Below are 15177 nucleotides of genomic sequence, written 5' to 3'. Positions count from 1 at the left end.
ATGCGTTTTAAAGCACGAATTCTAGCAATTCATCAGAAGCGTTTAGATAACTTCGACAACCGGCTTTGGAAGAAAAATGAGGACCAATCTCTTCTTATTTTGTGTTTTAGCACCAGTTTATACCATCTTAATCGGTCACATAAATGGCGATTCTGTATTTGGTTGTGGGGGATTTGTCAAATCTGACGTCGATATCAACTTTTCTTTAGTTGAAGTAAGTTATTCAGTGTCAGTAACGAGTTTTTGAGTAAGCATCATTGACATTAGCATTGTATTGACTATTGTATGGTATCCGGTCGTTCCGTCCCCAATCTGATTCAGCCCCAAGTCGATCCGGCCCAAGTTGATCAGGCCCAAAGTCAATCCGGCCCAAGTTGATCTGCCCCAAAGTCTATCCGGCCGAAGTCATTCTGGCCCAAAGTCGATCCAGCCTAAAATAGAATAATGAATAATCTTATTCCGAGAATACTCTGACGTCCAATGGCTGTTTTGCCAGACAAGCTGGGGCTGTGTGACGTCAGAGCTCTTCCCATATTAAAGAGTGGATATTTGCCCGTCCAAAATAGATGTGCTGCTTCGTAGCTTCTGGTGCCGACAAACGGCCTTGGAATAATATAAATCGGGTATTAATTTGTTCATTTTTCATTTATCTCTTCATTTATGTAAGTTTTACCTACCTGCCTCCCTTTATTTCACAGGCACTTGTCTCAAAAAAAAAAAATTCCTGTATACCTTAATATAACACAAGGTACTTAACTTGCATTTAGAAAAATGTCAGGTGGTGACGAAATTCCGTTATAAGCCGCTTTGTAGGCTATCAACCCCACTAAACTTGTTATATCGTAAATCTAAATTGATTTATCTTTACAATGGTGTATAACATGCCTACAGTTGTTGTCGGAATCATCCGTAGCAATCCTACCCAAGTATGTCAATCGTAATAATTTTGCAAACCGCTGAAGAATTGGCAATAAATGCTTCACGTCTCCTTATATATATCGATTTCCGATTGGTCAATTTTATGGGAAAGTCTAAATAATTTTCAGAGTTATCTGATCTTGTTTCATTTCATATGTAAAGTCAAGAGAGAGTCTGAATAACATTGACGTCATAATTAATCATTTACTGCGAGACGTGTATTGCCAATTTTGTGTAGGTTGACGAAATAATTACGATTGACATACTTGGGTAGGATTACCATGATTACTACGGATGATTCCGACAACAAAAGTAGGCATGTTATACACCATTGTGAAGATAAATAAATCAAATTAGATTATGTCATAAAAAGTTTTAGTGGGGTTGACAAGGGTCACGGCATTTTTAATGGAATATCACTGTATGACATTTTTCTAAATCGCGAGTTAAGTACCTTGTGTTATATAAAGGTATATAGGGGAAAAAAAACTGAGACGAGTGCCTGTGCTTTATTTTCTCACATTTATTTTAGACAGTTTTCACAGTGACTCATCGATTCTTGCATTTTAACTTTCATTTTGAAAGATTGTCGTGATCACAAGAAAAAAGTAAGGCACAATGGACTATGGGAGATGATGAATGCAAATGACACTAGGTCAATACCTCATTCATTTACGATGCAAGTAATGTAAATGTCCAAGAGCTTCCGATTGTTATCGTGGTTGACTACTAAATCTTTAATACCAATCTCCTGTAAAGGTGGTGAAAGTAGTGGTTGGTACTAAATGTATAATACCGATCTCTTATAAAGGAGGTGAAAAAAAGCATAAATATTTGCATATTTGCATCTCAAGGTCGCGAAGTCTCTCGTACGGTAACTTGATGTCCATTTGAAAATAAAAGTAAAAATGTCTGACAAAACAGCTGTTGGAATTTAGAGTAATCTCAGACTAGAATAATCTATACAGCCTTTGAGGAACCGTAGCTCATAGGCCTTATGTTATTTTTTGACTATTTATTGACCATATAGTCAGTTCCGCAGCTAGGAATTGTATTGAATTTCTAGACAAATTATGACATAAAAGTTCTGATGGCATTATTTCGTAATTAAATTGCTGACCTGGTCAATAGAAATATAATTAATCCTTCCCATCTATTAGCTACAACTAATTTACAACTGCAAATAAACATATTAATATATTGAGCCATAGTAAAACATTCATAGTTGATGATGAATATTGTTTTGTATAACATGTATAAACATAATCAAGTGTTTATATTGTTTCTAGGTGAAGCTGTATACCATGCATGGAAGTATAAAGTATCAGACTGACTGTGCTCCTAACACTGGATACTATCTCATTCCATTGTATGACAAGGCTGACTTTAAACTGAAAGTAGAACCACCTAAAGGATGGAGCTTTGGTAATTTATGTTTAGTCATTGTTAAAATATTTTAGAATCCATGTTTTACTCTCGCTAATTATAAACATGATATAGAGTAAAAACAATAAAAAATGGGGATTTTAGGTCTTCAATGAGTTACAACTCAAGCCAAATTTATATTAGGGTAGTAATGCCCTTTATCATCAGGTGTCAAACAGTCATTTTCAGTAACTGTTAGCTTCAAATTGGTTAGAATGTTACCGTGATTCGTCAAAATATCCTTATCGTGATTCGTCAGAGGTCTCAAATAATTGTTACTGTCATTTTTGGAAAAAAATAACATTTGGCAAGAATTTTTACCATTATTCGACATGAAGGTACCCCATAACCCCCTCATATATATATACATGTAGAGCTTCTGAAATTTTTCAAAACAACAGAAAATTTGAGATACATATTATTACTGTCAAAATTCTGTGAAACAGAATTCTTAAATTTACTGTAAGAAAACCAGTCTGATAACTCATATAAAAATAGATGTCTTTATCCTTCATCAGGCAAGGTCTCTATTGTATAGGAAGTAACTGTTTGTCCATACCATGCCTACTATTCTCAATTCATATGATTCCTAGCTGGATCAGAGCTGCATATAGATTCATGATGTTTGTACAGCTCTGTGCACTGTCTTAACTGGATATCTGACTTTTAGTTTTGGTTTTAGAAAATGATATAAATCTTTAATACTTATATGCCTATTGATCAGATCTTTTATCGGTTGATGCTATTTCAATCTAGATCAGCAGTGGCACCCCCTGTTATTTTTACAATCAATGCTTTTGAATGGTGACATATGGTTATATGTTGGACCAACCCCATTAACCTGGGTTGGAAACCCCATTTAGAAATTGCTGGATCCACCCCTGATATCAGTTTGTACTTAAATTACTGTTTTGATTTTACTGTTATTATATTACAGAACCAGAGAGTGTTGAATTGAAGATTGACGGCACCACCGATCCATGCAGTCGTCAAGAAGACATTAATTTCAAGTTTACAGGGTTCTCTGTCAATGGAAAGGTCATAAGTAAAGGTCAAGTAAATGGACCATCTGGTGTGACAGTTACACTGCACAAGTCAGGGTCACCAGACATTCTACAGACTGTTACAACAGCTGAAGATGGCAGGTAGGTACCCTTAAGTGTTACCCGACTGTGTGAGGGCTGTACAGCCAGTCAAGGTCATTAAAAACTCCCTTTATCAAGTGTTGCAGTTAAAATCCATTCAAAGTTCTTGGGAAAAAAACTTGTTACCTCCCCTGAACCTATCCTGATTTTAAAATTTACAACATTGATTAACCATGAACATGCATTGCTCTCTTTTCATCCCTTTTAAAAGTTGTTTCTGTGCCTCACACAAACATGCGCAAAAAGGATCCTTGCTGATATGTGTGTTTCTAAATTTACACATATTAGGTAGACAGTTAGAAAATATAAATCTTTCTTTTATTAGGTTATGATTTATAAGCAGCAGATATAAGAATGAATAATTAGAATAATTATGACTTTCTACAGCAACTTAAACATGTAGAGAATGTGATAACAAATTCATATTTTTCATGTCAGGAACCTTTTATGGCCGACTTTTTGTTGAAGGCAGTACACATCCACTTATTTAAACTCTGGCTAACGGTTGTCTCATAGGCAATCATACTACACCACCTTATTTTTATATGAAACCCTCTATAATTTCTTTTCCAGCTACATTTTCAGTAAAGTCATGCCAGGGGACTATGATATAAAAGCAACAGCGTCTCCAAAATATAAATTCATACAGGTAAGATCTGCTTTATGTAAACATTCATGTATCTTTGACAGAAAAAAGGAGACTGTTGCCTTTAGAATCAAAGATGAAGAATGAACTTTCGTTTTGAATAAATTTTCATTTTATATAATTGAATTTTTCTCAGTACTAATAGGATTTTAAATATGAACAGAAATATGCAAATTTTACAAACATTGTGGTTTCAAAAATACATTTATTTTAGCTAGGAGAACCCAAGTGATTGTTAACACATTTTATAATAATCTTTTTAGTTCTTGACAGTTTGTTTAAGGTGGCTCTGCCCTTTAACATTGCGCATATTTTAACGCATGTTTCTTACGACAAGTGCCTTGGAAAGGTCACTCTTAGGGGTCGTCTCAAAAATAACTTAGACGACATTGAAATGCAGGCGTGTATGAGAGCACCCTTTGGGATGTAAACAAGCGATGCAAAACGTTCTACAAAACTGGATATACGTAGTCATAAATACAGACTGCTTTCTTCATTTTTCACATGGAAGTTTAAAAGAACAGTAATATACATGATATAAGCATAACATTAAAATATAAGTAAACTATAAATAGTGACATGTCAGTGATATTGTTTGCCTCAAATAACAGCCGAAGTTTGGTCTTTTCCTCTAGAGAAAATTCCCAATTACTAGAAAAATATGGCTTAAAATTCCTCCCAAAAAGTTTTACATTTTCCCCAAACAGTGATGGCATTGGTAGTAATGTTTGTAAATATCGTATTCATGTTATTATTTTGATATTAAAAAGCACTTTTGAGATCCGGTTTTCTGATCAGAATCATCATGGTGTTTGTAACACATGTAGTTTTCAATGCATTAAGTACCATCATTGCTTCTGTTTCTGTCCCTTCTCCAAAAAGTACCTTTCCGGTTGATAATGTCTGACAACCAAAATATACATGAAAAAACAGTGCAAAAAAGACAGCAAAGGTCAGCAAAAAATCGGAGATGTATTTAGAATAAAATATACAAATTTCCCAATTTCAATAAAAAAATATGCAATTTTCCCAATAAAAAACGGTAGAGGTAGTTTTGAAAAAAGACAACAATATCACTGCATGTAATACGTGGACAATACATTTTGTATCTGGATATATAAAGAAATTTTAAAAACAGTTTTATAAAAATGGTCTATTTATTTACACCTATTTTAGACTTGTAGCAATTTTAATAGCTTGACCTATTGCATAGATATCTAATTTTATAAAGTGTAACTATATGCAATCTTTACATTTACTGTATATACAATCATGATATTAAATATTAAATATTTTACAGCAACAAGCCAAGGCTACAGTGACGGCTGATAATGGTGATGTAGGAAGTTCTATAGTGATAGCTGGTTATCAAGTAGTTGTAAGTATAACAATGGTGTATATATTGTCTTACAGCAGATTTCATTGAGTGTGTTGGCAAAAGTAATATTTTTAGTGAACTTGCTTGCTGTAAAGATCATTGAAAAATAATAAAATTTCATAAGCTAAAATGCTTTTAATTTATAATAATTTTGGTAAATTTTAATTATCATTTGTTGAATCTTGTTAAAGTTATCAAGCTGAACTAGCCTTACTGACTAAGCAGAACAGGCTAAGACATCTTTGACACAAAATGAAGCTTGTTTAATCCATTTGTTGCACTCGCTCAGGGTTGTCTTTAAGGCCCGGGGGCCAGGGATTTCCCCCGGCAACTTCCGCTTGTGGACCCGGCTACTCTAGCGGCAAGAATGACCTGACTTTTTGAAAAAAAAACATACAGAGATCAATATTTCTCCGTTACAAGTTTTTGTTACGTGATTTTAATTGTGAACAAGAGATACATCGAGTAATCCAAGTAAATCCGAGTGTTTAGGCCATTTTTACAGGTTAAAGCTTTTCTACGACGCTGCGAGTTTTTAAAGCGCTCGGATGATTTTGTTATATTCCGTTCTAAAATTTGACCGATCTTTTCACTATGCAGCGACGGTTGGATTTCTTTGGATTTAATAAGTAATTTATTTGTTTATCAGGCGTTTTAAGTATTTAAATTCAGAAATGAGGATGGTCAACGATTATTTTAACATACGTTGGACAGGCTGCATAAGTTTTCAACCAAATGTATCACACAAAAAGAAGATCGATGACGATGTCTACAACCAGTGACAGTGTCACCTGTCGGGTGTTTCAGTGCTTCAATCAGAACATTGGTATTCAAAACAAATACTAAATATAGCTGAAGGCCAACATCTTTTAAGATAGGATAAATGACAACATTTTCTATAAATGTTGTTTGCCCAAGAATCCTATCTTTCTCTCTCTCAACAAGTCCAAAGCCTGCCTGGCCTCATGAATACTTAATAAAGAAATGACGACTCAATAAATAGGACTATAGATAAACGCTAAAGGGGATCAATCGCCCCATAGTTTTGTGCCCCCAGTTAATTGACCCTGTCTGATCAGTTTGTCCTTCAACTTTGTATCCAGAGGTATGAAAATTTGCAGAATATATGCAAGTAAATCAAGATTACAGAATAAAGGGATTTTAATTTCTGCCAAACCTTGTTGAAATTAGAAAAAGTTGGACATTCATTTTCACACAAAAAGGGGATAGTTTAATCCTGTCACACTTGGGTCGATGTATTACTATAATAAATAAAATTTAACCATGATATTGCTATTCTCAAACATCTTCAAATATATAGCATGTATAGCTGTAAGTTGAAAGTCTGGATATTCAAATAAATGTGATCAAATTTACAGAAAAGTTGACCCATGTTACAAATTTTAATAAACAATTTACATTATCATCAGTAAAAAATGATGTTTTGAGAGGAGTGAATGAGGGTCCAGGAGACCCCCAAAGTGCAGGATTTTGCACCATTTTTTCAAAATTTTCTGGGGCCCTTAAGCGGGCCCCATACCCCCGGCCGTAGCACGACGAGCAAGCTCGTCGCCGCGAACGGCTTTGCCGTCCGCATTATATCCCCTCCTACTTTTTATAATTAACCTGCTACTTCAAATCTTAGAGACAACCCTGCTCGCTCTTCTCATATTGTAACTGACAATTGATATTTCCATTCCATGTATCATTATGTAGAAAATCTTATATCTCACATATTACACAAAAGAGGTCAATATTAGGAATGTGAATTCATTATTAATTTAATTATCCCTTCCTGAGTATCTCAGTTTTAAGGTGGTACCCAACACCTTCACTAAAATCAATTTGGCTCGTTTATTTTTCATAAAATTTTGACAAAGTATTTACTTTGACCCTTTGACAAAAATATAAAAATTTCAAAATATTTGAACCAACAAATTTATCAGAAAAATTACACTGGTTATATAGCAGTTTGACAGACACTAATTTTGATCATTGAGAAGCTAATATTCCCTAAACAACACAACGTAATTAAAACGTTTAGCTGATTTTACAGAGTTCTCTCCCTGTAGTGTTAGGTACCACCTTAAGTGGTGTTTGTGCTGCTCAACTTTTCATTTTCTATGTAGTGTTTAAAAAATTACAATCATATTAGCCTAAAAACAAATAACCTTGCTATTACCAATACATGTCTGATTTGTTAATCATGTTACTATACTGTAAATATAATGAGTATGTTTTAGTTGTTATAAATCTTTGTTTTTAGGGAAAGGTACAAAGTGAAGGAGAACCAATCAAGGGAGTTAACTTTGTACTCTTTTCAAAAGTTGTAAACAAACAGGTAAATATGAATTTTATGCCCCATTTATGGTCATTATGTTTTCTGGTCTGTGCGTCTGTTTGTCCATTCGTTCATCCGTCTGTCTGTCCCGCTTCAGTTTAAAGTTTTTGGTTGAGGTAGTTTTTGATGAAGTTGGAAGTCCAATCAACTTCAAACTTAGTACACATGTTCCCTATGATATGATCTTTCTAATTCTTATGCCAAATTAGAGTTTTTACCCCATTTTCACGGTTCACAGTACAGAGAAAATGATAGTGCTGATGGGGCATCTTTGTATTAGGGACACATTCTTGTTTGTTCAACTTTATTTATTAAGTCTCCCAAACAAAGTTTGGAGACTTATTGTTTTTGCTCAGTTCTTATTATTTTTATTATTATGGCACCCTCAACGGAGTTGGGGTGACATATTGTTATTCTACGTTTCTTTTTTTTCTTATTATGTCACCCGATCGACAATGTCGGGTGACATATTGCTTTTCCTCTGTTTCTTTTTCCGTATTATTATTATTATTATTATTTTTCTTCCACCTAATTTTGTCCGCCCGCTTTCTCAGAGCCAAAGGAACCAATCTGAATGATGGTGCACTATAACAAGGAACCCTGACTTTCCTGTTGCTTTCCGGTATTGGAACTAAAAAAATGGCTGCCATCACCATGGAAACGGAAAAATTGTGAAAAAATATAATTTTTGAGTTAGGTGAATTGTTTGAGAATGCTTAACCTTAAAATCTTTAGATTTTAATACAATGTAGGTGCCCACTATATACTGCTTTGGGATGATTTTGGCAATCATTGGAACTGCTATGTTGCCATGGATACTACACCAAAAATTTCCAAAATATGAAAATGCTCCAAATTTTATAAAACTTCACAGTAACGATGAGCAACATTAGTAGAGGTGGAATTTGGCGTTGGAATTTCGAAAATGTCTGCCGTTACCATGGAAACAATGCAAAACAGGTCAAAATGGTCCAAAAACCTTAAAGTGGCATTTACTTTCTTAAAATGGTAGGTCAAATTGATCGATTCTTTGATGGTATGGTCCCTCTCATGTACCAATGTGGTATATGCCATTAAATTATTGGAATGGTCTCTGTTGCCCTAGGAACCATCACAAATGTCAAAAATTTCAAAAATTTTGAAATGCTTCAAAATTGATGAAACTTCATATGATTGTAGACTGTCAAGTCTGCATGACACTTTTGAAGTTGGAATTTCCAAAATGGCTACCGTTGCCATGGAAACTGGAAAAATGTCAAATATTTTCAAAAATTTTAAATGCTTCAAAATTGATGAAACTTCATATTATTGTAAACTGGCATGTATAGATGAGACTTTTGACTTTGAAACTTTCAAAATGGCTGCCGTTGCCATGGAAACAGCTCCTGCCCAAATTTTCTTTTTTCGGCATTAAATAGATTCCTCCCTCTAAATATTTCTTATGTATCCCTTTTCACCTTTTCAGTATATTAATATCGGGCAGATGATGCCCCCCCCCCTTTTCCAAGTAAGTGCAGCCATTTAAGCCAAAGGGTCTTTTGGAATTTCCAAAATGGCCATCATCGCCATGTAAACTAAAATTGGAAAAAATTAAATGTTCTTGTTCAGCACAGTTATTTTATCTACTAATCTTCATTATATCTCCTTTTTCAGCATAATTATATCGGGCAGATGCCCCCCAGACCTGGCGGGAAAGCCAGGGTCAGGGGAACCCCTGCCCAATTTTTTGTGAGGGGTGTTTAATAATGTGTGTAATAGGCATTTCCAGCAATTTGCAGGCCCTTAGGGTCACTATTAAAAACCGTTGCCATGGAAACTGGAAAAATGTCAAATATTTTCAAAAATTTTAAATGCTTCAAAATTGATGAAACTTCATATGATTGTAGACTGTCAAGTCTGCATGACACTTTTGAAGTTGGAATTTCCAAAATGGCTACCGTTGCCATGGAAACTGGAAAAATGTCAAATATTTTCCAAATGCTCCAAACTTAATGAAACTTAATATTATTGTAAACTGGCATGTATAGATGAGACTTTTGACTTTGAAACTTTCAAAATGGCTGTCGTTGCCATGGAAACAGCTCCTGCCCAAATTTTCTTTTTTCGGCATTAAATAGATTCCTCCCTCTAAATATTTCTTATGTATCCCTTTTCACCTTTTCAGTATATTAATATCGGGCAGATGATGCCCCCCCCCCCCCCCCCCTTTTCCAAGTAAGTGCAGCCATTTAAGCCAAAGGGTCTTTTGGAATTTCCAAAATGGCCATCATCGCCATGTAAACTAAAATTGGAAAAAATTAAATGTTCTTGTTCAGCACAGTTATTTTATCTACTAATCTTCATTATATCTCCTTTTTCAGCATAATTATATCGGGCAGATGCCCCCCAGACCTGGCGGGAAAGCCAGGGTCAGGGGAACCCCTGCCCAATTTTTTGTGAGAGGTGTTTAATAATGTGTGTAATAGGCATTTCCAGCAATTTGCAGGCCCTTAGGGTCACTATTAAACTTATCTGAAAGTCTTTATGGGGAACTCCTACCCAAATTTTCTTTTTGAGGGGTGTTTAAAAATATGTGAAATAGGCATTTCCAGCAATTTGCATGCATATATGTCCATTCACTGTTGCTTGCAATGGCAATTCTGGCGTCACTACTAGACTTTTCTTAAAGTCTTTATGGGGAACTCCTGCCCAAATTTTCTTTTTTCGGCATTAAATAGATTCCTCCCTCTAAATATTTCTTATGTATCCCTTTTCACCTTTTCAGTATATTAATATCGGGCAGATGATGCTTTGGTCCTCCTTCTTTACAAAGTTCAACTCTTGTCGTCTGTTTGGCTGTACAGGATGATTAAAATACACAGCCAAGTCTAGTCAGGATGAGGAATTTTATTGTTGTCACTTTGGTCCTCCTCCGTAAAGATGTTAAATTCTTGTTGTCTGTTTTTGAGTGTAAATTGACATTGCGATAAGACGTGTCACTGTACTTGTCTATCCCAAATTCATGTATTTGGTTTTGATGTTATATTTGTTATTCTCGTGGGATTTTGTCTGATGCTTGATCCGTTTCTGTGTGTGTTCGTTACATTGTAGTGTTCTGTTGTTGTTCTCTTATATTTATGCGTTTCCCTCAGTTTTAGTTTGTTACCCCGATTTTGTTTTTTGTCCATGGATTTATGAGTTTGAACAGCGGTATACTACTGTTGCCTTTATTTGGCTGTATGAGATGCTTAAAATACCCAGACACGTTTCGTCAGAACAGGTAATTTAATTGTTGTCACATTGCACCTTTAAGAGTTAGGATGTAAAACCCTTGTCTGTTAGGTTGTATCGGATGTTTTAAATACATAGCCACGTCTGGTCAGAATGAAGAATTTACTGTTGTCACTTTGGTCCTCCTTCTTTACAAAGTTCAACTCTTGTCGTCTGTTTGGCTGTACAGGATGATTAAAATACACAGCCATGTCTAGTCAGGATGAGGAATTTTATTGTTGTCACTTTGGTCCTCCTCCGTAAAGACGTTAAATTCTTGTCGTTTGGCTGTATTGGATGCCTAAAATACACAGACACGTTTCGTCAGAACAGGTAATTTAATTGTTGTCACATTGCACCTTTAAGAGTTAGGATGTAAAACCCTTGTCTGTTTGGTTATAGGATGTAAAACCCTTGTCCGTTTGGCTGTACAGTATGCTTTCAATACACAGCTACGTCTGCTTAGAATGAGAAATTTAATTGTTATCAGGTTGATCCTCCATCATGGAAAAATAAACCCTTGTCGTCTGTTTGGCTGTATGGGATGTATAAGTACACAGCCACGTGTAATCAGAATGGGAGATTTAATTTAGTGTCACTTTGATCGTGCTCCGTATGGACGTGATACCCTTGTTGTCTGTTTGGCTGTAGGGGGATGCCTAAAATACACAACACCGTCTAGTCAAAATGAGGAATTCAATTGTCACTTTCATCCTCTTCCTTTAGAAAACTTATATTCTCGTCGTCTGTTTGGCTTCACGGGATGCTAAAAATACATAGCCATGTCAAGTCACAATAGGGAATTAAATTGTTGTCACTTTGGTCCTCCTCGGTAAAGACGTGAAATTCTTGTCGTCCGTTTGGCTGTACGGGATGCTTAAAATACACAGCAACATCTGGTCAGAACGGGGAATTTAATTGTCGTCACTTTGCACCTTTAAACGTTAGGATGTAAAACCCTTGTCTGTTAGGTTGTATCGGATGTTTTAAATACATAGCCACGTCTGGTCAGAATGAAGAATTTACTGTTATCACTTTGGTCCTCCTTCTTTACAAAGTTCAACTCTTGTCGTCTGTTTGGCTGTACAGGATGATTAAAATACACAGCCATGTCTAGTCAGGATGAGGAATTTTATTGTTGTCACTTTGGTCCTCCTCCGTAAAGACGTTAAATTCTTGTCGTTTGGCTGTATTGGATGCCTAAAATACACAGACACGTTTCGTCAGAACAGGTAATTTAATTGTTGTCACATTGCACCTTTAAGAGTTAGGATAAAAAGTAAAATCACAAAAATACTGAACTTAGAGGAAGATCAATTGGGAAAGTCCATAATCACATGGCAAAATCAAATAACAAAACGCATCAAAAACGAATGGACAAGAACTGTCATATTCCTGACTTGGTACAGGCATTTTCAAATGTAGAAAATGGTGGATTAAACCTGGTTCTATAGCGCTAACCCTCTCACTTTTGTAATGACAGTCTCATCAATTTCAGAAGGATGTAAAACCCTTGTCTGTTTGGTTATAGGATGTAAAACCCTTGTCCGTTTGGCTGTACAGTATGCTTTCAATACACAGCTACGTCTGCTTAGAATGAGAAATTTAATTGTTATCAGGTTGATCCTCCATCATGGAAAAATAAACCCTTGTCGTCTGTTTGGCTGTATGGGATGTATAAGTACACAGCCACGTCTAATCAGAATGGGAGATTTAATTTAGTGTCACTTTGATCGTGCTCCGTATGGACGTGATACCCTTGTTGTCTGTTTGGCTGTAGGGGGATGCCTAAAATACACAGCACCGTCTAGTCAAAATGGGAAATTCAATTGTCACTTTCATCCTCTCTCTTTAGAAAACTTATATTCTCGTCGTCTGTTTGGCTGCACGGGATGCTTAAAATAGATAGCCATGTCAAGTCACAATAGGGAATTAAACTGTTGTCACTTTGGTCCTCCTCGGTAAAGACGTGAAATTGTTGTCGTCTGTTTGGCTGTACGGGATGCTTAAAATACACAGCAACATCTGGTCAGAACGGGGAATTTAATTGTCGTCACTTTGCACCTTTAAAAGTTAGGATGTAAAACCCTTGTCTGTTAGGCTGTATCGGATGTTTTAAATACACAGCTACGTCTGCTTAGAATGGGGAATTTAATTGTTATCAGGTTGATCCTCCATCATGGGAAAATAAACCCTTGTCGTCTGTTTGGCTGTATGGGATGTATAAGTACACAGCCACGTCTAATCAGAATGGGAGATTTAATTTAGTGTCACTTTGATCGTGCTCCGTATGGACGTGATACCCTTGTTGTCTGTTTGGCTGTAGGGGGATGCCTAAAATACACAGCACCGTCTAGTCAAAATGGGGAATTCAATTGTCACTTTTATCCTCTTCCTTTAGAAAACTTATAGTCTCGTCGTCTGTTTGGCTGCACGGGATGCTTAAAACACATAGCCATGTCAAGTCACAATAGGGAATTAAATTGTTGTCACTTTGGTCCTCCTCGGTAAAGACGTGAAATTCTTGTCGTCTGTTTGGCTGTACGGGATGCTTAAAATACACAGCAACATCTGGTCAGAACGGGGAATTTAATTGTCGCCACTTTGCACCTTTAAACGTTAGGATGTAAAACCCTTGTCTGTTAGGTTGTATCGGATGTTTTAAATACATAGCCACGTCTGGTCAGAATGAAGAATTTACTGTTGTCACCTTGGTCCTCCTTCTTTACAAAGTTCAACTCTTGTCGTCTGTTTGGCTGTACAGGATGACTAAAATACACAGCCATGTCTAGTCAGGATGAGGAATTTTATTGTTGTCACTTTGGTCCTCCTCCGTAAAGACGTTAAATTCTTGTCGTTTGGCTGTATTGGATGCCTAAAATACACAGACACGTTTCGTCAGAACAGGTAATTTAATTGTTGTCACATTGCACCTTTAAGAGTTAGGATGTAAAACCCTTGTCTGTTTGGTTATAGGATGTAAAACCCTTGTCCGTTTGGCTGTACAGTATGCTTTCAATACACAGCTACGTCTGCTTAGAATGAGAAATTTAATTGTTATCAGGTTGATCCTCCATCATGGAAAAATAAACCCTTGTCGTCTGTTTGGCTGTATGGGATGTATAAGTACACAGCCACGTGTAATCAGAATGGGAGATTTAATTTAGTGTCACTTTGATCGTGCTCCGTATGGACGTGATACCCTTGTTGTCTGTTTGGCTGTAGGGGGATGCCTAAAATACGCAGCACCGTCTAGTCAAAATGAGGAATTCAATTGTCACTTTCATCCTCTTCCTTTAGAAAACTTATATTCTCGTCGTCTGTTTGTCTGCACGGGATGCTAAAAATACATAGCCATGTCAAGTCACAATAGGGAATTAAATTGTTGTCACTTTGGTCCTCCTCGGTAAAGACGTGAAATTCTTGTCGTCTGTTTGGCTGTACGGGATGCTTAAAATACACAGCAACATCTGGTCAGAACGGGGAATTTAATTGTCGTCACTTTGCACCTTTAAACGTTAGGATGTAAAACCCTTGTCTGTTAGGTTGTATCGGATGTTTTAAATACATAGCCACGTCTGGTCAGAATGAAGAATTTACTGTTGTCACTTTGGTCCTCCTTCTTTACAAAGTTCAACTCTTGTCGTCTGTTTGGCTGTACAGGATGATTAAAATACACAGCCATGTCTAGTCAGGATGAGGAATTTTATTGTTGTCACTTTGGTCCTCCTCCGTAAAGACGTTAAATTCTTGTCGTTTGGCTGTATGGGATGTTTAAAATACACAGACACGTTTCGTCAGAACAGGTAATTTAATTGTTGTCACATTGCACCTTTAAGAGTTAGGATGTAAAACCCTTGTCTGTTTGGTTATAGGATGTAAAACCCTTGTCCGTTTGGCTGTACAGTATGCTTTCAATACACAGCTACGTCTGCTTAGAATGAGAAATTTAATTGTTATCAGGTTGATCCTCCATCATGGAAAAATAAACCCTTGTCGTCTGTTTGGCTGTATGGGATGTATAAGTACACAGCCACGTCTTATCAGAATGGGAGATTTAATTTAGTGTCACTTT

General features: G+C 36.2%; 1 protein-coding gene across 1 annotated transcript in view; it reads left to right on the top strand.

Moving 5' to 3' along the window:
• The first annotated feature begins 25 nt into the window (after positions 1-25).
• The window catches only part of LOC139482661 (BOS complex subunit NOMO1-like), a 58362-nt gene continuing 43210 nt past the window's right edge, over positions 26-15177 (top strand). Inside the window, exons 1-6 of the mRNA XM_071266666.1 lie at positions 26-214; positions 2208-2343; positions 3281-3488; positions 4062-4137; positions 5435-5512; positions 7779-7853. Of these exons, the coding sequence (XP_071122767.1) occupies positions 77-214; positions 2208-2343; positions 3281-3488; positions 4062-4137; positions 5435-5512; positions 7779-7853 (711 nt within the window). The 5' untranslated portion in view covers positions 26-76. The remainder of the gene's footprint in view (positions 215-2207; positions 2344-3280; positions 3489-4061; positions 4138-5434; positions 5513-7778; positions 7854-15177) is intronic.

The sequence above is a fragment of the Mytilus edulis genome, chromosome 7, assembly GCF_963676685.1.
Source record: "Mytilus edulis chromosome 7, xbMytEdul2.2, whole genome shotgun sequence".
NCBI lineage: Eukaryota > Metazoa > Mollusca > Bivalvia > Mytilida > Mytilidae > Mytilus > Mytilus edulis.
The sequence above is the reverse complement of the archived record's forward strand: the minus strand, read 5'-3'. Positions and strand labels throughout refer to the sequence as shown.